General features: G+C 61.5%; 1 protein-coding gene across 2 annotated transcripts in view; it reads right to left on the bottom strand.

Moving 5' to 3' along the window:
- The window catches only part of LPCAT1 (lysophosphatidylcholine acyltransferase 1), a 43,031-nt gene that overhangs the window by 2,938 nt on the left and 17,822 nt on the right, over window positions 1-22,271 (bottom strand). For both annotated transcript variants that reach the window (XM_072958892.1, XM_072958893.1), the window contains exons 3-13: window positions 18,418-18,632; window positions 15,216-15,328; window positions 13,960-14,020; window positions 13,649-13,707; window positions 11,836-11,870; window positions 10,656-10,710; window positions 9,003-9,085; window positions 5,509-5,634; window positions 4,737-4,890; window positions 3,652-3,750; window positions 317-455 (exon numbers count right to left, since the gene is read on the bottom strand). In XM_072958892.1, the coding sequence (XP_072814993.1) occupies window positions 317-455; window positions 3,652-3,750; window positions 4,737-4,890; window positions 5,509-5,634; window positions 9,003-9,085; window positions 10,656-10,710; window positions 11,836-11,870; window positions 13,649-13,707; window positions 13,960-14,020; window positions 15,216-15,328; window positions 18,418-18,632 (1,139 nt within the window). The remainder of the gene's footprint in view (window positions 1-316; window positions 456-3,651; window positions 3,751-4,736; window positions 4,891-5,508; window positions 5,635-9,002; window positions 9,086-10,655; window positions 10,711-11,835; window positions 11,871-13,648; window positions 13,708-13,959; window positions 14,021-15,215; window positions 15,329-18,417; window positions 18,633-22,271) is intronic.

Genomic DNA, 22,271 nt, shown 5'->3' with positions numbered 1-22,271 from the left:
GTGGTGACAATTTCCAAAGCCATCAACCCACCCCCCAGGAGACGCCCCCAGGATCAGCCCCGCTGGGCTGGCATAGATTCCCTCCCCCACCGGGGAGCCTGACCCCGCCGACCGTGGCCCGGGGTCGGGATGCGTCTACGTGGGGGTTCTGGGCTCGGAACTTGCTTCCACTGATCACCTGCAGAAACAAGACTGGGAGCCCCAGCCCCCTCCCCCTGCCCAGGCTTGGGAAGGGCCTTCCTTGAATGTCCTCGTTCGGGACAATAGTGTTTCCCCCTCATGCACGGGGGCGTCCTCCCTGCTCCCGGCCACTCACCAAACGTGATCTTCCCCGTCTCCTCTTGGTCGATGGCATGGAAAAGCTCGGCCACGCTCAGCTCGGCCACCCCCAAGGCAGTCCTGAGGATGCACGACAGGGCGCCCTGGTCGATGCTGCCGTCCCGGGACCCGTACATCTGTGAGGCAGAGGCTGCGTCACCCCACGGCCCACTCTGTCCATCGCCCCCCAGCCCCAGGAGTCCGGGGCGCCCGCTGTCCCTCCGCACGGCCTTCCCAGCTCTCCGGTGGCGCTGAGCCCATGGGTCAGAGCAGCAGGACTCCACTCCTCGATGGGGCCCCCGGGGCAGGGAGCAGTCGGCAGCTCTAAATTCCTGTCCTAAGTCTTATTCACTAAGAAAGGGTGCTGCACACATCGTGGTGAGGAGCTCGGTCCATTCACAGACGTCCACCTGGGTGAACACCCTGCAGCCATGAGATGCAGTCACCCCTAAAACCGCTGGGTGAGGGGCCAGGCCACCCCCATGGGGTCCCCCGTTCAGGACCCAGATAACTGACTGCTTCAGCGACCCCCTTCTCCCTTCCCACCCCTTAATTCCTCCTCTTACGCTTTACATTCACCGATATCACCTATAAAGAGCAAACCTGCCACACCCTCGCCCCCCGTAAAGGCGGAGCCCCAGGCCCATACTCCCCGCACCACCCAGCTGTGACCTCGCTGTGCCGTGTACCCTCCAGGACCTGTGAGTAACGAACCAGGTTTACAAGGTCCCCTGGAGGTTGCTGAGGGCATCCTTCAGTCATAACAGGAACCGCCGGGGCCGGTGCAGCCCCAGCACGGCCCCTTATGGGCTGAGACCAGCACACAAGCCCCTTATGTCCTGCTGCCCCAACTTCTGAACTTCCTCCTCCTCCTGCCCAGGTCTGCGGGCAGCGCCCTGCCACTTCCAAGCTTGATCGGGGCTGCAGGAGGTGGGGGGCTGGCCCCCACACGCCCTGCTCCCCGTCTGCGGGCTTCCCTCCCCGGCTCCGTGGCTCCAACCTCCGCCTGCCTCCCATGGGTGCTGAGACCCGGGGACCCCCGATCAAGCTGCTCCTTCGACCCTGAGCCGTCTGGAGCATTCGCGCTGCCCTCCCACCTGGAGGTGGGCTCCGGGGTGGGGGTGCCTGTCCTCCCACCGGGCAGCGCCCTGAGCCCTGCCAGGCACACGTGGGCTCTCGGGGCCTTTTGCTCAATGGCACAAACTGGCCACCACCGCTCGGCCTTCAGGAGGCACGGGCCTGCTGACCGCGCCCTTTCCAGTGGCTTCTGCTTAGCTGCCCGTGTTGGCAGTGGCCACCTACTTCCCGCTCCCTGCCTGCGTCTGTGTCACCAGGCCCTCCCTCGCGCCCCTGGCCTCAGGTCGCACCGTCTGTGGAGCTGGCAGCCCCGGGCCCTCTTCAGCCGCATTTCTCTCCTGTCTTTAGACTTGCTGAACACTGCATCTGGAGACTGAGCCCTCTGGGACATTCCAGAGCCCCCGGTCACGCCCTTCCACTCAGCCTCCCCGGCCAGGCCTGCAGCCCAGCCCGGGCGCCTCCCCGACCCGTGCTGACGGGCAGGTGGCCCGCCAGGCGCCTGCCCTGGAGTCTGACGCTGTAACATTCAGAGGAGAGGACTTCTATTTCTCCATCCAGAAGGTGATTCTGAAGTCTGTCTGGGCCACGTCAGGAGGGACTGGGCTGCTGACGGGGAGGCAGACGCTCAGGACCCATCACGCGCGGACGCCGCGGTTGTACGGGGCAGCGGCGGCGCGGGCACTGACAACACCAGCACTACTAGTCCCTCGAGCAGGAGCAACAGGAGGCAGAAACAAAGGCCCGGAAGTCTGTGAGCTCCTCGGGGATGCCCCGGGGCAGGCGCACACCTCAGGAGCTAAGCACCCCGCACGTGTGGCGTGTCCTCACTGCCAGCCCAGGAGGGGCTTTAACTGTGAAACGAGGAGGCCTCGGGCGCACGTCCTCTGCAGGGCGACACCGACGTTCACCTCCCTCCCCCCACCAGGTCCCGGGGGCGCCCCGCCCCGATGTGCCCGGGGACTCGGTTGTCCGGGGCTGCAGGCAGGGACAGAAAGAGGCTCCTCACTGTGACGGGGAGGCCAGGAGCCCCTGAGACCTCAACCTCACGCCGGGCAGGGCGTCCACACGGCAGAACACGCTGCGTTGCGGGGGGCGCCCAGGTGCTTCCCCAGCTCAGCCGGGGCAGCGTGTGCTGGTAACCTCGGCGTGAGCCCCACAGGGAAGGTTGTTGAGGGGACGCGCTGGCCGCGCTCTCCGCCCCGTTGGGCGGGGCCGTCCTCCCCTGCAGCCCCCTCCGCCTGCCCTCAGGTGGGAGCTGGGCAGCGCCTCCTGAGAAAGGTCAGGCCCACAGTCGGTTGTTTACTGAGAAACAAGCCGCCAGCCACTGTCATTGAAGCAGATCCCACTGGTGACAACAGAAACACCGCCCGTGGGGCCACCAGATGGGGTGTGGCGTAGGCAAGCCCCCACGGGGTGATGAACCACTGGCAGCCTTGGGAGATCCCTGCCCAGCTGGAGGAAGGGGCCAGGCTTCCTCGGGCAGGGCACTACCAAGGATTGACCCACCCGGCTAATTCCCCTGGCATGACCCACAGAAGCCACCCTGCAGTGTGGGGGGTTCTCCTGGTGTGCCAGGGAGAGGGTCTGCTGGGTCAGGAGTGAGAGACGGGGGTTCTCCACGCAGTAAGTGACAGTCGCTTCCTGACTCACACATCAGGTTCTCATGAGTCAGGCTAATGTGAGTTGTACTTGGGAGACAAATCCACAGTGAGACCCTGGCAGACTCGTGTCTCTTGGCGGACAAAGGCTGCCCAGTTCCATCTTAAGTCACTGACCTGGCAAGCCCAGCCTTCAGGGCAGCCAGGTGAATCTGCAGGTGGGCTGGGACCCCGTCACGGGCCTTCCGGCTCCCAGACTCTCTGCGCCCATGGTGAAGGGCCTGGCTCGGCTCCGCTGGGGCAGGCAGCACCTTAACTCCCTAAGCCCTGCTTTCCTCCATCAATGGCTAACGGGGAGGCTATGTTGGAAGAGCTGATAGATGCGGGACTGCACACGGTGGTGTGTGGTACCCACCAGTCCCGCTCAGATGCCCTGGACTCAGGAAGACCCTCCTCCAAGCCCTCCTTCCAAGCATGGACCACCGATTCCAGGAAGAGATTGCCTAGAGGTTCGCGGGCACTTTCACAAACAACGGTCCGTAGATGCTTCCGTGAAAACAGCAGTGGGGCAAATAACCCGTGTGCCAGTGTCACAGGGACTACAGACGCACCACAAGCCCGTCCCTGCACATGCAACTCACGTCAGCGCCGCACTTGCCTGGAATGCCAGCCGGACGGTGTCCAGGGTCTGGGACGGCCGGCACACGACGGACAAGGCGACCACGTACTCCCGCAGGTCTATCTCGCCGCCTCCGCCCTGCGGAGAGACACCGTCAGGCGCCAGCCCCGCCACCCGCGCGGGCACGGGCAGCTGGGCTCAGCGCCATCGCTGGCTGTTAGCTAAGAGGTTAGGGCCACTCTGACTTGGGGGCATTTGCCAACAAATGAGTGAAGAGTGTTTTGGAAGAATGTTCACAACCAACTGTTTCTCCAAGGTGGCTGAAGCTTCCTGCACAGTCTGCAAACTCTTGGGGGGTCTCCTGTGCCAGCGGCCACCCCACCCGCCTCAGTTCTACCACAGGCCACTGCGGCTGCTCCTGTGGTCCCACGGCACACGCTGTGTTGTCACTCTGAACACACAACACTGTCGCCTGGGACACGCTGTGCTGTTAACGTGGGACAGTCACGGCCGGAGGAGCCCGCCACACCCCCTGCCGCGGGTCGGCTCCTGCAGGGCTCAGCACGCGTGTCTGTGCGGTGACGCGTGTGCGGGAGTCGTGGTCCTGACAGGCTGGCCCCGTGTCCGCCCGCTCCTCCCGGGGCCCTGAGGGCCGAGGGGCTGTGAACGCTGCCTCCTTGCTCAGCCAGAGTGTGTCTCCCTGCCGAAGTGCGGGTGCAGGAGGGCCTGAGTGCTGTGCCAGGGAGAAGCCCACGCACCAGACAAGAGGCTGAGGGGACCCCTGGCCATTCAGGAGAGGAGGCCGCTGTTCAGAAATTCTGCAGACTGGCCACACAGGGTCGGCAGAGGCCTCTGGGGCAGGGGCCGCGGGCCAGGCCAGCGTGGCTGTGCGATGTCACAGGCCTTTAGCCACCGTCTTTAAAAAACCCAAACTACAAGCATGTTTATCAGCAAACGTTGATTTAAAAGCCAAAATTCTATGTGCATTTAAAAGCATGGAGGAAACACCCCAAAGACAGGGTGGCTGGGGGGCGGCGGGGGGGGTCATCCCCCTCCGCTTCTGGGGTCGCCTGCAGCATGCACCCGTCCTGGGGCACATAGCTGCCCCCAGCCCAGGGCCCCACCTCGTCAAACAGGGAGAACAGGTCCTCCAGCGCCTCCGACACGGGGACCCCCAGCTGCGCGGCGAACTCGGGGAGCGTCACCCTCCCGCCCGGCTTCGCCCCAGCACGTTCCGCGTGTCTGTCCAGAGCTCGGTCAAGTTTTTCTGGTTTTAGCCTACACAGAAAACAAGGGAAAGATTTAAAGAATGCTAAATGAGGGAGATGTACCGCTATGTTTGAAGAGCCAAAAGATACTAGAATTAGAGACTGACGGCAGCCAGCCTTCAAGACGACGGCTGGTCTGGGCACGGCGTGTCCGGTGTGTCCGGCGTGAGCGTCTGCACACGCACTGACACTCAGGTGTGTGGGCCCCACCCTCTGGCAGGTCCGTCTGTGAACCCGGACGGTCCTGGCGGGGCGGGGGTTCAGGCATCCAAAAAGAGACGGCGGTGCCGACCATTAGGGGCTCAAGACGCTTACTTCTGCGTCGAATGAAGTTGGTGTTTGAAAAAAGAAAAACCCCAAACCTCAGAAGAAGCACCACCAAGTACCTCCCCATCGCCTGCTGCCTGTGCCTCCAGCTCGGTCCCCGAGTGCCCGGCGGGGACCCTGCGGGGGCCTGACGAAGCTTCTGGGCTGGCGAGAGGCCTCTCAGTGGCACTTTCAGGCTGTCCCCTATGCTGAACAATCTTGCTTTTTTGTCGCAAGTGCCCACAGCCCCCACCTGGCACCGCCTTCCAGGGCCCACCGTTCCCCCTGAAGCCCTCAGGAGGAAGGATAACCGGGAACTCACCCCAGGCCCCTCACCAGCCTGGCAAACTCTAGAAGGCAGGTGTCCTCGGGCAGGCGGAGCTGGCCTTCCGCTAGGGCCAGCTGGCAGTCTTCAAACGTGTAGTCAGTTACGGACACGCCCAGGGCCCTGCAAGAGAGGAGGGCGCCCCCGCTAGCTGCCCTGCACGCAGCTGCCCCCACTGTCCCCTTGGCCCTCGGGGCAGCAGAGCCAGGAGGACCTCACACACACAGGCCCCGATTCCCGCGACCCTCCACGCGGTCTCTCCGGGCTCAGCTTTGATGGCAGAATTCCCTGTGGCCGTGACGTCTGCCAACCTAAGCGTCCCCCCCCGCTCTGGGACCCTCCTGGCATCCACGAGCAGTTTGTTCACGAGAATGGGTGCGTTTTAAAAAGGAAGCTCCTCCTTCTGTGGGACCCGAGTTATTTACCTGCGTCGTGAACAACACTTCTGCTGAGGTTTCCTTGTGTTAAGTTTGTAGCCTCCGTAAAACTTACTTTGGTTAAACATTAAAAGAAAAATTGATAATACAGGTCGTGTCTAGAGTAGAAGTGAAGTCATGAAAAGAACCAGTTTCCCAAGAATGGGAACCACCCGGCGGCTGAGACGCGGAGGGGCAGTCGAGACGTGGGCGGCCTTGCACGGTGCAGCCCCTGGGTTTAAAGGGCTGGGGGTGGGGTGCTGTGAGGGGGCGGCTATCAACGCTTGACCTTGAGAAAGAACCAGAGGACCTGGCATCAGGAGGGAGGCTGCGTTTAAAGGCAAGACTAACGTCCACAAATGCATGAAGACACCGGCTGAGCAGTCTTTGGGTCTCGCACTCCAGGCTCGAGCGCCCCCTGCCGCCCCTGCCCCTGCCAGCCTGGCAGGCGGATTACGGACACTCTGACCAAGCGAGTGCCGAGGGCTGGGAATGGAGGGAGGGCGCACTGCGTCGCACCTTCCTGCGGGTAAACCCACAAGGGCTGGACGGGAGGAACGTGCCGAGACACCAGCAACGACCTCGCTTCCAAACCCCCTCCAGGTCAGAGGGTGCAGGCAGCTCCCCCCCAACCAGAGGGCGTCTTGTCCTCCCTGAGCCGTCACGCCCTTGAGCGACAAACAGGGGTGGCCACATGTCCTCGGGGAGCAGCGCCCCCCACCAGAGTGGGGCCCTTCCATCTGTCCCCTCCTAGAAGGGACATCTGGGCCAGCTGAGCAGGACCTGGAAGGAGGAGACAGGACAGGACAGCGGGGCTGCGGGTAGGGTGATGTGGTTCCTGAACCCAGACCCTCAGCCCAGCCTCCTCCCTTAGCCTGTGGGATGAGCATACCCACCCCCCGCCACCAGCAGGAGTTTTAACGGGAGTCACTGGGTGGCCAGGGCTCTGGACACCACGGTGTGTGGAAGGGCGATGCTGAGCGTCCGTATGCAGCACCGACCCCAAACTTCAGTTCCTTGGACCTGGGGTGCCCCAGCTTTGTGGCTAATGCGGTGCCACGTGGTTTCTGCCCACTGGCCTGCGTCTGGTGCTATAAGCGTGACGCCGCCCACAGGGGTGCTTAATTCAGCTCAACACATCTTTGCCGCAGGAGGGGCCACTGCTGTCAGGGCGGGCACCGCCCTGAAGTCAGATGGAGTCAGAGCTCAGCCGTTCTGCACAGCTTGTCAGAGTCCCTGACAAGCGGCTTTTCCCTGAGATTAGACAGCACATCCACGACGGGAAACTCGCCAAGCGCCCCCAGCCCAAGGACTGGCTGGGCCGTCCCGCATTCTGGCGGTGCAGGTGGCCCTCGGCACCTGAGGGGCCCACACCCCCGCCCCCACCAGTTTACACACGGGATGTGGCATCTGGGGGTCCTGGAGCCGCCGACAGGTCCCGGGGGACGGGGATGCCGGCAGCTCCTTGTCGCCGCGGCAGCGCCGCGTGCGGCCAGGTAACGAGGAAGCAGAGACTTCGAAGGCTTCCTTCCTTCCGTGGCTGCTAAGACGCCCCTGGGGCACTAAGGCCTGGTCGAGTGGGGACAGAAGGCAGAGCCTCGCAGGGAGCTCTCTGAGTATCCCACAGGGGCGAGATGACGCTGGGGCCCGCCCAGATGTGGGCCCTTCCCAGGCACATTTTTGGGTGGGGCTGAGGGCCAGGGAGGTGGCAGCCCACCCCCGTGTTTCCAGAGTCCTGCTGCGCTGTGAGGCAGGGTGCACCTGGCGGGCCATCTGCCCTTCTCCACTGAACACGGTGCATCTCCATTAACAGAGTGTGGGGCGTCATAAGAGTTTCTTTAGAATACATATTTTAAAATATTTAATAGTTAATTTATTTGAGCATAAACTAAAAAAAAACATTACGTCTAACTTGTCAGGCCTGTGATTCTGTGATATGGTTTCTTTATCAAGAGGCTCATCGGGAGTGACCCCGAGCACCCTGTCTCCCCAGGGGCAAGTGTATCCTGATTTCTGGCTGCTCTGCGTCCTGGTGTGTGGTTCAGGGAAGGGTGATGGACTCCCCGGGGGCGGGAGCCCAAGGAGGGGGCATGTTCCCCTGGACACCTGGTGCCTAACACTCCGCGGGGCGCGTGGGCAGACTGAGTTCCTTGCTGAGTTTGATTCATGTGTGTTGAGGTGAATACGTGATTTTGCTCAGCACAGGCCCACGGGATGTGCCGAAGAGGGGATGGCGCGCATGAGGAGGTGGGGCTTCCTTTAGAACCTGTCACACCAGGGCAGAGGCAGCACCCCAACCCCCTGTAGCTGCGTGCTCCCCACGGGGGACACGGTCTAAGCGCCCCTCCCAGCACTGCAGTGGCCAAACGCAGAGGCAGCCCCCGCCTGGGAGACGAGAGGAGAAAGGGCAGACGTGGAGGGATGGAGGCAGTCAGGGGTGAGGGCCAAGGCTGCCGCAACCTGAAACAAGCCAGGAGCTGTGTGAACAGACACTGAGGATGTTGCAACCGCATGCGTGCCGTCGTGGAAGTGATGGGAGGCATGTTACGAGATCAGGTGCACACAGCTAGGATCAGATGCCACACCCAGCTCGGCAGGATGGAATCAGAGCCTTAATGGCATTACACAGACAGACAGCAGAGTCAAGGGTGCTCCACCCCAGACCCTCCAGTCTGTGCAGGCCAGCGCTCTGACCGTGGCCCTGCTGCCTGAGATCGGGGATGCACACGGACGTGGCCCCTAGGGAGACCAATGACCGACGGGAATGGGTGCAATTTGTAGGATTCAGTGGCAATTAACCGCCTTCCAAATGTTGGACAAACAGAAATGTCCTTCAACAAAAGCAGGAGACAAAGTGTGCAGCCAAGCACACTCTGGCCTTTACTTGGCCCAGGCTGGCCGAGCACATCTTCCCGATGCTGCTGGTTGCTTTTACAGCAATGAGATGACAGTGGAGGAGGAAAGCTGCGGGCGGCTGGGCATGAACACTGAGCAGTGAACACTCAGGGAGGCCGAGGGCATCGGGGCGTCCCGTGGACACCGCCAGCCAGCCGCGGGGGCCGGCCGTGTACTCACTCTGCCATCACGCGCCGCACGTTGCTGGCGTACAGGGCGGGGTCCTTCCTCTCCTCCTCCGAGGGGCTGTACACGGGCAGGAACTGAGCACACAGAGGAGCGGCATTACCTGCGTGAGCACCATGAGCACCGCCCCACCGTCGCCCCGCAAGTGACGATCGCGAGGCCGACAAGTTAAGATCTGTCGGCACCTGCCCCTAGAATCCCCTTCAAAGCTGTCACTTCCCCTGACACAGAAGCCAGCGCAGCGTATCATAACTTCACACACAGGCTTAATCTTTGGATGCAGAAGAATCACGCATGTGCTTCCGTTTCTAAAGGTCTCAGTTTCGTGTTGTGGATAACAGCAAATTGTTTCTAAATAAATGGCTGCTCATAGCTTGCTGACACCTGCCGCATTTGGAGAGCACAGAGAGTCACCTCGGGAGCATGTGCTGCATGACTGACGTGCACGCAGTGTGCTGCACTCCGTGCAGGAAAGGCGAAGGCCACCACCAAGCCCCTTTCCCTTAACGCAGACATTCATGAGCGCAGACCTGACCGACCTCCCACCCGTTCTCGTCCTGTAGTTACGGCCTTCCATGCACGGCTACATTTTTAGAACTATGTCAACTGCATCTGATAAGAGTGGCACAGGAAAGAATTCAGAGGGATTTACAAAGCCATACAGTTTCTTTTCAACCCTTGAAATTAGACACCAGGTCTGACACAGAGCGTCTCCCTCCCCACCGCTGCCTCCCAGCCGCCAGCCACAAGTCACATAAGAACACCCGCGTGGTGGGCCTGCCGCCCTTGGACTCGGGCCGCGGCCCTTTTGGCTCAGTCCTTTATAACTAAGTGGCTTATGTTCTACTGAAATGAAAAGCCTGGCTGAGGGCTGGGCCCCTTGATGAAGTCAGTGTTACTCTGTGGTGCCTGCTGGGAGGCAGCAATCAAACGCTCTACGTTGTGTAAAACTCATGTTTCACTTTCAGGTGTAGGAGGAGCAAGTTAGTTCCCCTTTTAAGGAAATAAACGATTCCTTATCTACTCAGCGAAATTCACAGGCCGTGTGAACGGGACCATCCTCATCTGAGCAGGGAGCAGGGGTGTCGTGACTTTGGAGATGGGCTGAAAACTGGGAGGCAGTCTACCTGGTCTGATCAAGTATTAAACAGAGGGTGGAGGAATGATAAATTCAGCAGTATGATTTCAGCAGTGCTACGATCAGGGGGAGATACAAGCCAAAAGAATCCTTAATTGCATGTGTGTCAATTTCACATGCCCTTAAGCTATGCTAACCATGATATAAGAATGAAGGTTTAACTTCCTGTTGATTTAAAAATCCTATCTGGATGGATAAAAAGTCACACAAGAGACACAAAGTGATTGATGCAAAACCACTGGGAAGCACCTCTAAGGAGCCATGAGAAATGGAAAGGGTTCAAAGCAAGAGAGAGGACACAACATGGTGCCTGGGCAGAGACCAACACAGCATTGTGTCACATTACATCCAGGGGAACACCTGTGACATTGCATCTGCACAGACACCAGCATTAACACTGTGCAACATTGTATCTACAGAGATAAACAGAACATTGTAACCATGCAGATGACATTGGATCCACAGGTGCATTCCAGCGGAACCTTGTGTAACACTGTATCTTTACAAACCTCAATTTCCACTTGATTGTGAAACTGACACAGCGTGAGCCACAGGATTTTCAACCTTAAAAACAAACAGATTTACACCACTGGTTAAAAGATTCTCAGTTCCTTGTAGTCAAATTACTCTCAGCTTGGGAGCAGAATCTGCAGACCCCGTTCCCCTGCAGAGGGCACTACTGAGCAGGCAATGCTGCTTCAGAGGGGGAGGCTGAGCCTTCCTCAGCCTAAATCTGAACCTCAAAACACGGTAACGAGCTGAGCTGAGTGGCAAAGCCCCTTCTGTTAAACAGCCTGACTGATCTTATTAAATATGCTTGCACCTGCTTGAGTGAGCCCTGCAAGCCCCCCGCTTGGCCCCCAGCTCAGGAACCCTCATCCACCTGACACTCGTCCCTCCCTGGCTGTCCCCCCTCCCTCCCTGGCTGTCCCCCTTCCCTCCCTGGCTGTCCCCCCTCCCTCCCTGGCTGTCCCCCTTCCCTCCCTGGCTGTCCCCCCTCCCTCCCTGGCTGTACGCACCTCCCTGGCTGTCCCCCCCCCGCTGCCCCCCCACTGTCCCCCCTTTCCCTGGCTGTCCCCTTCCCTGGCTGTACCCACCAGCTGCCCCCCACCCCCCGGCTGTCCCCAGGCAGCCCTAGTGCAGACCACACAGGCCCTACAGTGTACTTGTCACTTCCAGCCCCAAGCCCAGGCCACCAGCACCCAAAGGGCCTCCTCCCTAGGCCTTCTCCCAGTCCCCACTCTCCTCATCACCCTCCCTCCACCTCCTGCCTCCGTGGCAGCACCACTGCCTCTTGAACGTCAGCTCACACGTTGGCACCTGGACCCCTGTGTGCCTCTTGCAGCCACACAAGAGGTGGGTCCTGGGTTCCCCTGTCTTCTCTGGGGTCGAAATGTGATGGTGATCACTGAGCTGACAGACAGGCGGGAAGAGACGTGCTCAGTTACCTTCCCGCCACGGCTGAAGACAATTAAGTTAAGTCCCGGAATCCAGGAGTGTGAGAAAGGCCAGCCTCGTGCTGCAAGAGCTGAATTAGCCTCACGGGGCTGAACCGAGCTGCGGTCCAGCAGCAGCGGGCCACGTGCTCCGCGTCCACATTTGCTACAGTGATCGGCACGGCAGTCACTCGAGCGGGCCTGCGCTTTCCCGCAGGACAGGACAAATAAGACAGCACGGGGTCTGACTTACGCTCCAGGTCCTTGCCACGTCCACGTGATGGTGTCCTGGGGGCAAGAAAGGTGCGGATGAATCTGGATTGGGAACCCCGCATGTGCCGCGTCCCTCCTCCTCCTGCGGGCGAGCCCGCCTCGCCTGGCCCTCCACTCAGCCCACCTCGGACCCCAGGGATGCTGGTCTCCCTCATCACTCACGTCCACTCTGGGGCAGGACAGAAGGCGCATCTCACTGCCCCCGGGTCCCCCCAGACATGCTCACCTCTCTTCCCACAGCTGCAAGGTCACCAGTTCCAGCGTCCACCTAAGACCCAGTCCCGACCCTTTTCCCACTGTCCCCCTCCTTCCGGTATGCATGGCACCTTCAGGCTACGGCACGGGTGCCCGCTTTGTGTGCCTGACTCTCAGACGTGCTCTGCAGGCCTTGCCCTGCCCGTCACCACCCCCCAGCCTCACGACGCTGTTGGCAGCCTCCTTCCAACTCCACACCCACCTGTGCCCCCAAAGGTCCCCCTGCCCAGACTCTCAGTCAGAGACACTGGCAGGTCAGCCCCGGGCTCAGGAGGGGGTGGAAAGAGCACTGCTGGGCCACATCTCCCCCACCACGTGTGTGTCCAGGGCCCCGTGGGGGCATTTCTGCAGCTCTCCATCCTCAGCCTGAGCCCTGCACCAGCCACCCAGGTGAGGACAGGGGTGACACGTGTTCCAATTCTCCCCTGACACTGGTCACGTCACCAGCCTGGGCTTCCTTTTCCTGTGGGCCTGACACCACCTGGACCCCTCCCACGGCCCCTGGCAACCCCCCTGACACAGAGCCTCCCGCGTTCCCTGGCCAGCTCCCCCCGCCCACTGCGCAGGTCTGGGCTCGAACCCCAAGCAGCAGAAAAACACACGACACAGACTGTGAGCACAGGCAGACATCCTGCTTGGGCACAACCGAGCCGAACGCTCCAGAAGACCCAGTGCCGTGCTTCAGATAAGTCAAAACTTAAAGGGGGAATCTAGAATGCCACACACTGACGGCGGAGTCTCCCTCTCAGAAACTGGCTAACGAACACGCCTCTTCAGAGTCACAAGAACAGTCACATCTGCTGGTTCTCACTGGCCCCCGTTTCCTGGCCGCTCTCCTGGGCCTGTCCACACCCACGGGAACAGGATCAGGGCGCAAACCTTGGACCCGACAGGCTTGGCTGGGAAACGGGTGGCCCGAAAGCCCCTTGTGAGCACAGGTGTCACAGGAATCCTGCCACGTCTGCCCCGGCAACTCCAGAGCCCCCGGGCCATGCCCCACGTTTCTCTGGCACCGTCAGAAAGACACAGTGGACAGAGGAGGCTCAGTGTGAACGAATCCACCTTTCATCCTCTGCTGAGTGACAGTCGGCGCACCTGCACCCAGGAGGGCCGGGGCACGAGCCTGGGACCCCTCAGCTCAGAGAGCCCCATGTCCACTGAGGGCCCTGCTGGAGGGGGTCACAGATGCACAGGGGAGGCTCGTCCCGGCCCCCCGGCCCATGAGACCGGCAGGACCTCTGAGTCCCAGCGGCTGCCCCGGGCCTCCGGCCTTCGGGACTTAAAGATTCTCAATTTCAAAACATCCTGGCATGTGAGCTGGGCAGTGAGAGCGGCTGAGGGCACAGGAGTCTCACACCAGCACGTCCGGATCGAGACTAGCCACCACTTCCTGACCCACAGGAGTGGGACATTGTGAGCGAGTGCCAGGGGAGGTTCCGAACACCGGGGTTGACGGAAACGCGGTGCGCTGGGACGCCGCACAGTTCTCATTCCCCGGGAATTTGCACGGACCCTTGTGCCCAGGAAAGCACACTTACCAGTCTGTTTGGGTACCGCAGAACCACGGGCTGCACGGGGACGCCCGGGATGAACGCGCCTGCGGGGCAAGGGACACCGTCTTACTTCTGGGCGGCAGGTCCTCCGCCCACCTTCGCGCGCGGGTCTCAGAACAGAACAGGCCTCTCCGCCAGGCCCTCCCAGTCAGCGGCCGGCGGTGCCCGCGCGCCGTGCCCGCGTGGACACTCAGAAAGCCGGGGCGGTGGCACACAGGCACGGGGGCGCCTCCAGGCCTAGGTGCGCTGGCAGGGTGAGGGGCTCAAGGAGAACAGGAAATAAGAAAACTTCATACCAGGTTTGAAGGTGATCAGGCAGGTCCTGTTGGTACAGGTGCCTTCTGGGAAAATCATTATCTTGAAATGGAATAAAAAGACCAGCGTTAGGGGCGGGTTCAGAGCTCACAGCGCCTCTCTGACCCTCCGACCACACTCGGCTGAACAGGGCAGCGTGCCTGTGGAAGCGCCCACTGATCTCTCTGACGACCGGCTTTACTACCATCGGGAAGCAGCCCAGCTCGTGTCCCCGTAGACGGCGGGGCTGGCAAACAGGCGGCGGTCCTGCCCACCGCACGGCTGCCGCGAGGACTGGACACAGCTGCCCGGGGCAGGCACCCAACAAGCCCAGAGGGGGCAGGCGGGGAGCCCTGGCCGAGGATGGGGCCTTGGGCCGGGGCGCTGGGCCAGCAGCGCCAACGCCCACAGAACCAGCGGCTACGGCCGCCGTCCTCTCTGGGACTTCGGTTACTCTCTCGTGCTGCCTTCCAGTGACATAACATAAGCGAACTCTCCCCCGCGTGCTGGAAGGTCCAGCCGTGAGGCCGCTTTCACTCCTGGCCCTGGAGCCAGCACGGGTCCCACCAGGCCCGCCCGAGAGTCAGGCAGGTGAGCTGAGTGGAGGGCGGTCGACCCACACTCGGAGGGGCGGCCAGAGCACCTGGAAGCCACGGCCCCCGGGGCGGCCCATCCACGGGTGTGGGTGCCCCCAGCCAGGCCGTCGATGTCTTCTGAGCAGCCAGAACCCCACAGTTCTGTGGGATTTCCAGCTGCTCAGCGTCGGCTCAGCGGAAAGCAAACAAGAACTACAGCTCGCGTCAAATGCGACCGGGGGGAGTGTGAGCAGAGGCCCCGCCTCGCAGCCCAGCTCAGCCTCCCCGATGTCCCGGGGAGGCAGCCGTCTCAGGGAGCCCAGCCAGGGCTTCAGCAGTGCGTGGACACGCCCTGCAGACTCACTGACTATTCGGGCACGAGACTGTGCAGGGAGACGGGGCGGTCAGCTCTTTCCAACTCAGAACGGACAAAAAGATTCGTTTTTAATAAAGGTGGTTGGGACCTCGAGATGCCTGAGCCCTGCTTTTCACTAGTTCTTTTGTTGCTAAAACTCCGGAGCCCAAGCACCTCCTTGGATTCGCCTCCTTGAAGGTAAAACGGAGCAAAACAAACCCCGCCTCCGGGAGGGCAGGCCTGCCCTCACACGCCTTCTTTCTCCTCCAGTCTCTGAGTTCCCGTCTTTAAGAACAGATCTGCTCAAAACGTGAGCAGGGCTGCACACCTGCGGCCACTTCCCACCGGACTGCGCCCGCCTCTTGATCTCTTCCACCGTCTTCCTGCGGGAATCCTGGTCTGATCGGGACACGAACACGGGCCGAATGTACTTTATCAGAGCTGCAAGAGAGGAAGGGGCACTCGGGTGGGGCAGTGGCCGACGGGGGGCCGCCCACGGCGACCAGGGAGATGTGAGGCTGCAGGCGCCCGACCACGAGGGAGTCGGGGAACCACCGAAGTCCCGTGGACTCAGACGATGCCAGGGAGCCTGACAACCTCCTGGGCCAGGAGTGACAGCTCCACAGATGACGCATCAGGAGAAAGAGAAGGACGAGGCTGACCCTCCAGGGAGCAGAGAGCCTTTGGTCACCTGTGTCACCGGGGAAGGCGAGAAAGGCCCAGAACCAGAAGGGCCTGGGGCGTGAGGCTTGGACCCCGCCAGCCCCACTGTGGGTTGAGCTGTGTCCCTCAGGAAGACAGGCTGACGTCCTAGCCCAGGTGCCAGCTTCTGCAGATGCGGTCAAGTTAAGAGAAGGCTGTCCTGGACAGGGGTGGGCCTTCACCAGCGGCTGGCCCCAGAAGAAGGGAGACGAGACGGACACCGAGGGAGAGAGCCCATGTGACAACGAAGGCGAAGACGAGAGATGCGGCCACAACGGGGGATGCCCGGGACAGCTGGGGGCCAGCAAAGGCTTGGGGGGGCCCAGGACGGATTCTCCCTGGGAACCGACCTGCCCACACCTCGATTTTGGGCTCCTGGCCCCAGGGTGGTGAGACAGTGTACATTTCTTTCTAGGTTAAGCTGCCCGGGCTGCGGCGTCTGTCACGGTGGCCCCGGGACACTCACACAGGCCCCGTCCTAAGCGGGCGTGGCAGCCCAGGACCCCCTTGGCGAGGCCGGGGCGCCACCGCGCCGGTCCTCTCGGAGGACGGCTTGAAGGTGGGAAGGCACTTCCCGGAAGTGGAGACTCTGACCCGACAGTGAGCGGGCCCCGCCCACCTGCCCTGCCCCCGCCCCGCCTCGCCGCGCCCAGGGCGTGCCTGGAGCTTCCTTCTGAGCACTTTCACCACTGGCAAGGAGCAGTACTTCATGACTGATTTCTTGGAGGTCTTCCAAAAAGTAAAGAGAAAACATTTTTTAAAAGAATAAAATTCCATGAAGCTGGGGCCATGGGACTCACAAAATCGAAGGCACATGGACCTGAGTGACGTTTTTTTCTGACGTCTTGAAATACTTCGCTTGTTCACCGAATTGGAACTGCTTCACCTTTCCTTGCCAACTATTCCTGACGCCGCTCAAAACGACGTGAGAAGGAAAGGGGGCTCGGGGGGAACAGCCCAGAGGGACAAGGGGACGGAGAAGTAAGTGGCCGGCCGACCATCTCTCAGGCTCCTCACTGTCTGGCCCCGAGCACGGCGTCCCCTCCTGGAGGGCGGGGGGGGGAAGGGGCCTGCAGACGTGGCCGGGGTGGGCTTTACCGGCCAGACCTGGAAGTCTCCCTTTTCTGTCTACATGGCAAAGACGGGAACACTGACGAAGAGGCTTTTTAAGCCTCTTGGATGAACTGGAAGCTGAAGGCAGAGAAGCAGAAGGGCTCTCTGGGCTCAGGCCGATGGGGAGCCCAGACTGTGCGTCTCGGGTGGCACCACACCGGTCCTCACCCTGGAGGACCGTGCACTCTGAGGACAGAAAGAAAACACGGCCTCCGTCCCGCGAGCCCCGAGCCACGTTTGCAGCAAGAGCTCGGACCCCCATTTTACTAAAAGGAAGCGTGGCAGGCGCTGCCATCAGGACCTGAGCACCAAACTCCAAGAGTTTGTAAATGCAGCGGGCTCTACAGAGAGGAACCAGATGATGGAAAAATGGAAAAAGTCACCGGTCTGATCACTCAACTGGCCTTTATAAATCTAACTGTGAATGCATTTTGAATATTTTCAACAATCACCTCTTCACCAAAGCTGTGAGCTTTCAAAAGGTCCAAAAGTGTCATGCTTTATGGACAAGAGGGACGGCAACCACGATGGCTGGGCCACTGGGGCCGCTCTGCACTCGGCTCAGGGTCAAGTCAGGGGTCAGGACGGCAGCGAGGCTCCCAGAGCTCTGCCTGCCTCCTGCCCAGACAGCCCCGCCCCTGAATCCACCCCGTCGTGCTCAGCGTGACACACTGGTCACCCGACTTGGCTCAGACTAACAGGTGGAGAGGCCGGTGGGCGAGGACGTGGGCAGCACAGGCTGGGCCAGGCAGGGGGACGGGGGAGACGGAGCCCCGGGGAGAAGAAGCGGGAACAGGTGGGCCGACCCCCGAAAGGCAGCCTGAGCAGTGCTTGCTCGGCCACGGCGTGGGGTGCGGGGCATGGGGCTTGGGAAGGCATCTTCCCTGAAGAGCGAGGGGCACACAGACGGCCGCAGTGTGGTGGACCTGGGGCGCCCAGAACCCGCGACACGACCTCAGCTGGAAGAAAGGCTCTTTGCGGATGGAATTAATGAGGGTCCGGAGAAGGCGTCACCCTGGATAATCCCATGACAGGTGTCCTTGAAAGAGACACGGACACACACGGAGGAGAAGCCATGTGACGGTGAAGAGATGGAGAGGCGGCGGCCCCGAGCCCAGGACGCCTGGGGCCCCACGAGCCTCTGACGGGAGCGCAGTCCTGGCGCCCCCGGGTGGCAGCTACAACTAACGCACTGGGACAGTTACTGAGCTGAGCCCGGCCTCTGGAACTTCTGTGTGATAAGGTAACGCGCTCGTATCAGAATCTGAAGAAGCATTTCAGCACATTACAGCCGAGGGCACTTGTGTGCTAGTAAGAAAGACCACAAGGGTATTACAGAAGTCACAACAGAGAACAGGGACGCAAGGCCAGGCGCCGACTTCACGTGGGCGGATGTGACCTGCGTGGGTGCGTGCTGTCCTGTGCTGTGACCTGCACCGGCCAGAAGCGGGGGTTCCCTCCCAGCAGGATGGGGGCTCGTGCTCTGGGGCGGGGCTTACCCACTCCCAGTGGGGGGGGCTCACTCACTCCCAGCGGGGGGGGCGGGGGGCTCACTCACTCCCAGCTGGGGGGGCGGGGGGCTCACTCACTCCCAGCGGGGGGGGGGCGGGGGGCTCACTCACTCCCAGCAGGGGGGGCGGGGGGCTCACTCACTCCCAGCGGGGGGGGGCTGGGGGCTCACTTACTCCCAGCGGGGGGGCGGGGGGCTCACTCACTTCCCCATATCGGGATGTCTCTGCTCTCCGCCTTCATCACGATGGAGGACATTGTCATGGTGACGGGGATGGCATCGAAGTAGGAGGAGTGTGGTGCCAGGGTGAGGATGGCGGCCTCGGAGGGCAGTGCCTGCCGCCCCTTCACAGCCACGTGGTGGAAGCCGCCGGCGAACCACATGGTGCGCATGATGGCCCTGAGCAGAACGTCCACGACCCTGCAACAGAAGCGCCACGTCACAGCCAGGCTGGCAGCAGACGCACCCTGATCCCCACAGCCCGGCAGGGGCCACGCCGACCCGAGGAGAACCGGGCCGGGGCCCACCCATCCGGCGCGTGGTCCAGGCCAGCCGGACCCGCCGGCGCGGTCATCGAAACGTCCCGAGCAGGGAAGGAGAGGAGCTGCACGCTCTTCCCTCTGGCTGTTTAAACATGCCTGGGACGACTCTCTCAGTCAGTCAAGGAAACCGAAGCTGGCTCTGCCACGTGGCACCCACCGCAGCTCGGACACGGCAGGGACCCTGAGGCAAAGAGCGGGGCCCACAGCCAGATCAGAGAGATGAGACTGTCAAGGGACTGATCAGCATTCTAAGCGTCTAAGTTTTCAACAGAAAATCATCATTAACACCTAAAACACATATCGGGACGTGGAGGGGCAGTTGGCCGGGGTCAGGAGCAGAGACCTGTGGGCGAAACTCCCCAACCTCAGTTCCCACGGGCGGCCTGACGTCCCCGGATGCAGGCGCGATGCTGTCTCCTGCCACGTGGCCCTGTGTGTGCAGCCACCTCGTGCCCCTGTGGTTGGGGCCCATCCACAACAGGCCCAGAGCAGCCCGCTCTTGCCCAGGGTGATGCAGGCAACGGCGGAAAAGCCACCAACATGAGGGAGAGTGGCCTGTGGGGGCCAAGAGGAGGGCGGCAGGGCTGGCCTCCACCACCTGGCCTTCCTGCGTCATTCTGGCAAAAGTGAGAGAACTCACCCCGTCCCCAGCGAGCGCCCACAACCAGCCCTGCCCAGCTGAGGTTTGTCACCCTCTAGTGAGGGAAGTAAGAATTTTTAAAAATTAGTGAATTATGGACACTAAGTTAAAAAGAGACATTGTCCATGAAAAGGTGAAACAGGAAGGAGAGAGAGGTGAGGAGGATCAGAACAGAGAGGAGGCGGCTCAGGATGAAGTGGTGGGGCAGGGCTGAGGCTGCACACTCTAGGTGGGGCTCATGCCACAGGGAGGACAGCCGTGCAAAGGCCCTGAGGCAGGGGCACCCTCAGTGGGGACAGAGTGGGGAGGAGGACAGCGGGAGGGGCGGCACATCTTGGGGGCCTGGTGGGTGCTGAAAGGCGCTGGGGATGCGGACGTGGGCGCCCCCGCAGGGCTGAGCAGGAGGGGAGCTGTGCCCCGAAGCAGGTGTGCAGGAAGCAGGAGGGCAGCTGGCAGGCTGTTCCGGGAACTCAGGTGAGTGACAATGGGGGGTGGGTGGAGCGGAGGGGTCAAGGGCCTTCTGAGGGCAGTACAGGTGGGAGGCGTGAGGTGGGGGGTCCCAGTGAGGAGGGTGGAGGAGTGGCTGTAGCTAGAACAGGCAGGGACATGGGAGCCAGCTGTCCAGTTCAGATGCATTGAGCTGAGGTCACCCACAGACAGACAAGCTCGGGGTTTGGCGGGAGGAGAGCTGCTGGCTCATGGACGGTGGTCGGTGTCCCAGACCTGGACGAGCTCACCAGGAGAGCACAGGATACACGAAGTCGGGGCCGGGGGGAGGGAGAAGCAGAGTGATGGGGAGAGGTCCAGATGGGGAGAGGTCCAGGAGCCCCCGACACCTCGCCTGGGGCACGACTGCGGAGGCCTGGGCCCCCGACCAGGCAGGTGTGTGAGCCATGCAGCCCGGGCCCGGCCCACCTGGGACTTTAAGACACAGCAGAGAACACAGACCTGCACGTTTCAAATGGTTTTGCTCCGAAAGGGCGCTCACAGATGGGGCAGGAGCTGGCACTGGGAGGGGTGTAGGCTGGCCTGTGTGCTGGTGGGACCCCCAACCACCGACATCGGAGAGGGGCCTGGGCCTGTCCTGGAGCAGCGAGGAGCCCGGTGGTCAGTGCCGGGACAGGCCGGCCAGGAGCAGGGGTGGTCCTGGCTGCAGGCAGGAGGTGATGCTGGGCTGCGGGGCTTCCCGGGGGCAGTTCCAAGCTGAGACACCGGGGAGTGGGGGGTGGGGAGGGCATCCCAGGAGAGCAGAGAAAAGCAAAAAGCAAGTCCAAGTTCGGGCTGCAGCCTCCTGTGTCCACGCGGCATCCTAGGGTCGCCAAGGAGACAGACTCAGATCTGGGGGTGGGAGCCCCACACGGCCACTCGGGCAAGCATCCCCCCAGGTTCCTATGTTGAAGCCCTAAGCCCCCAACCCCCGCTGTGCGACTAGATTTGGTAAAAAGGTCCAGTGAGGTCCTGGGGAGGGGCTCTGGTCCGACAGGACCGCTGCCCTTAAAAAAGAGAAAGAGGATGGATAAGAAGGTGGGTCTGCAGCCGGGAGGAGGTGTCACCAGGCGCCGCGTCTGCCGGCACCTTGATCTCTGACTTCCAGCCTCTAAAACCCTGAGAAATGAATCCCTGCGGTTTGAGCCCCCCACCTGCGGGACGTGGCCGTCACACCGTCCTCCCAGACCGCGAGCTGGCCGAGGGCAGTGCCCACGGGAGCAGCCTGCCTGGCTCAGGGGTCAGCCTGCTGGCCGGGTTTTGTAAGAAGATGCTGCGGTTTTTACAACACTTTGTGTTTTGAAACATACAGCAAGTGTCTTTTATGAAATTGTGTCATTCCTCCTCTCACTGAAAACCTAAGATATATTTTTGGAAAGTCTGAATGACGCTTACGTGCAGCAAAAAGCCTCCCCAGTGCAGCACCAATCTACTCAAAACCGCACCGCTGTGCGCGGTGCGAAACAAGGCGCCCCCAGCTGCCGGCACGGTGCCTCCACCCCGGACCCTGTTACTTCAAGCCGGTCTCCTCCCAGCCCCCCGGGGCTCGAGCCCAGCCGCTGCTGTCTCCGCGTCTCCTCTGAGGAGCTCAGCGCCCGGTGTCTGTGCTCATCTCCCCGGAGACCCGACCCGGCCCAGGGCCGCGCTCTGAGCTCTCGATGAACACTGCTGCGTGGACACCCCGAGGGCTGCGCCAGGCGGCGGGGACTCAGCGTGCGCGACGTATGCAGCTGGGGTCCACACCAGTACACGTGCACCCACGTGCACACACACGTACACAGACATGCACATACACTCGAATGCATTATGCACACACACGTACTCAAACCCATGTGCACATACAAAAGATGCAGTCAGCCCCCACGGACCTGAACGGCCAGAGTTCCCGAGAAACTTACAAAACCCCCGCACCTCCCTGCGCAGGGCCCGCCAGGTGTGCACGTCACACACATGTCATGCGTGCATGTCGCACACACGGGCACAACACACACATGCTCACGGGCGTGTCAAACACATCACGTGTGCACACCACACACATCACGCACACGCACACAGGCACATCACACACACACGGGCACATCACACACACGTCATGCGTGCACATCACACGTGCATGCGGGCGTGTCACGTGTCACATGTGCACACCACACACTCACACACATGCACCTCACACACACGCACACACAGGCACCTGTGAAGTGGGCTGCAGCCACCCAACAGCTTGGCCGCTTTATTGCCCGATGAGACCGAGCACATCATTATCACAGACAGGAAAAGCCACGGGAGCCAGCAGAGGACATGGAAATTGCCCTTCTCATCTGTTTTGAAAAGACAGACCCTGCGGTGTGAGGAACCCCCTCTGCGGGGGCACAGGAGGGCAGGAGCCCAGCC

Source organism: Vicugna pacos, chromosome 3 (assembly GCF_048564905.1).
Source record: "Vicugna pacos chromosome 3, VicPac4, whole genome shotgun sequence".
In the NCBI taxonomy this organism is placed as follows: Eukaryota; Metazoa; Chordata; class Mammalia; order Artiodactyla; family Camelidae; genus Vicugna; species Vicugna pacos.
The sequence above is the reverse complement of the archived record's forward strand: the minus strand, read 5'-3'. Positions and strand labels throughout refer to the sequence as shown.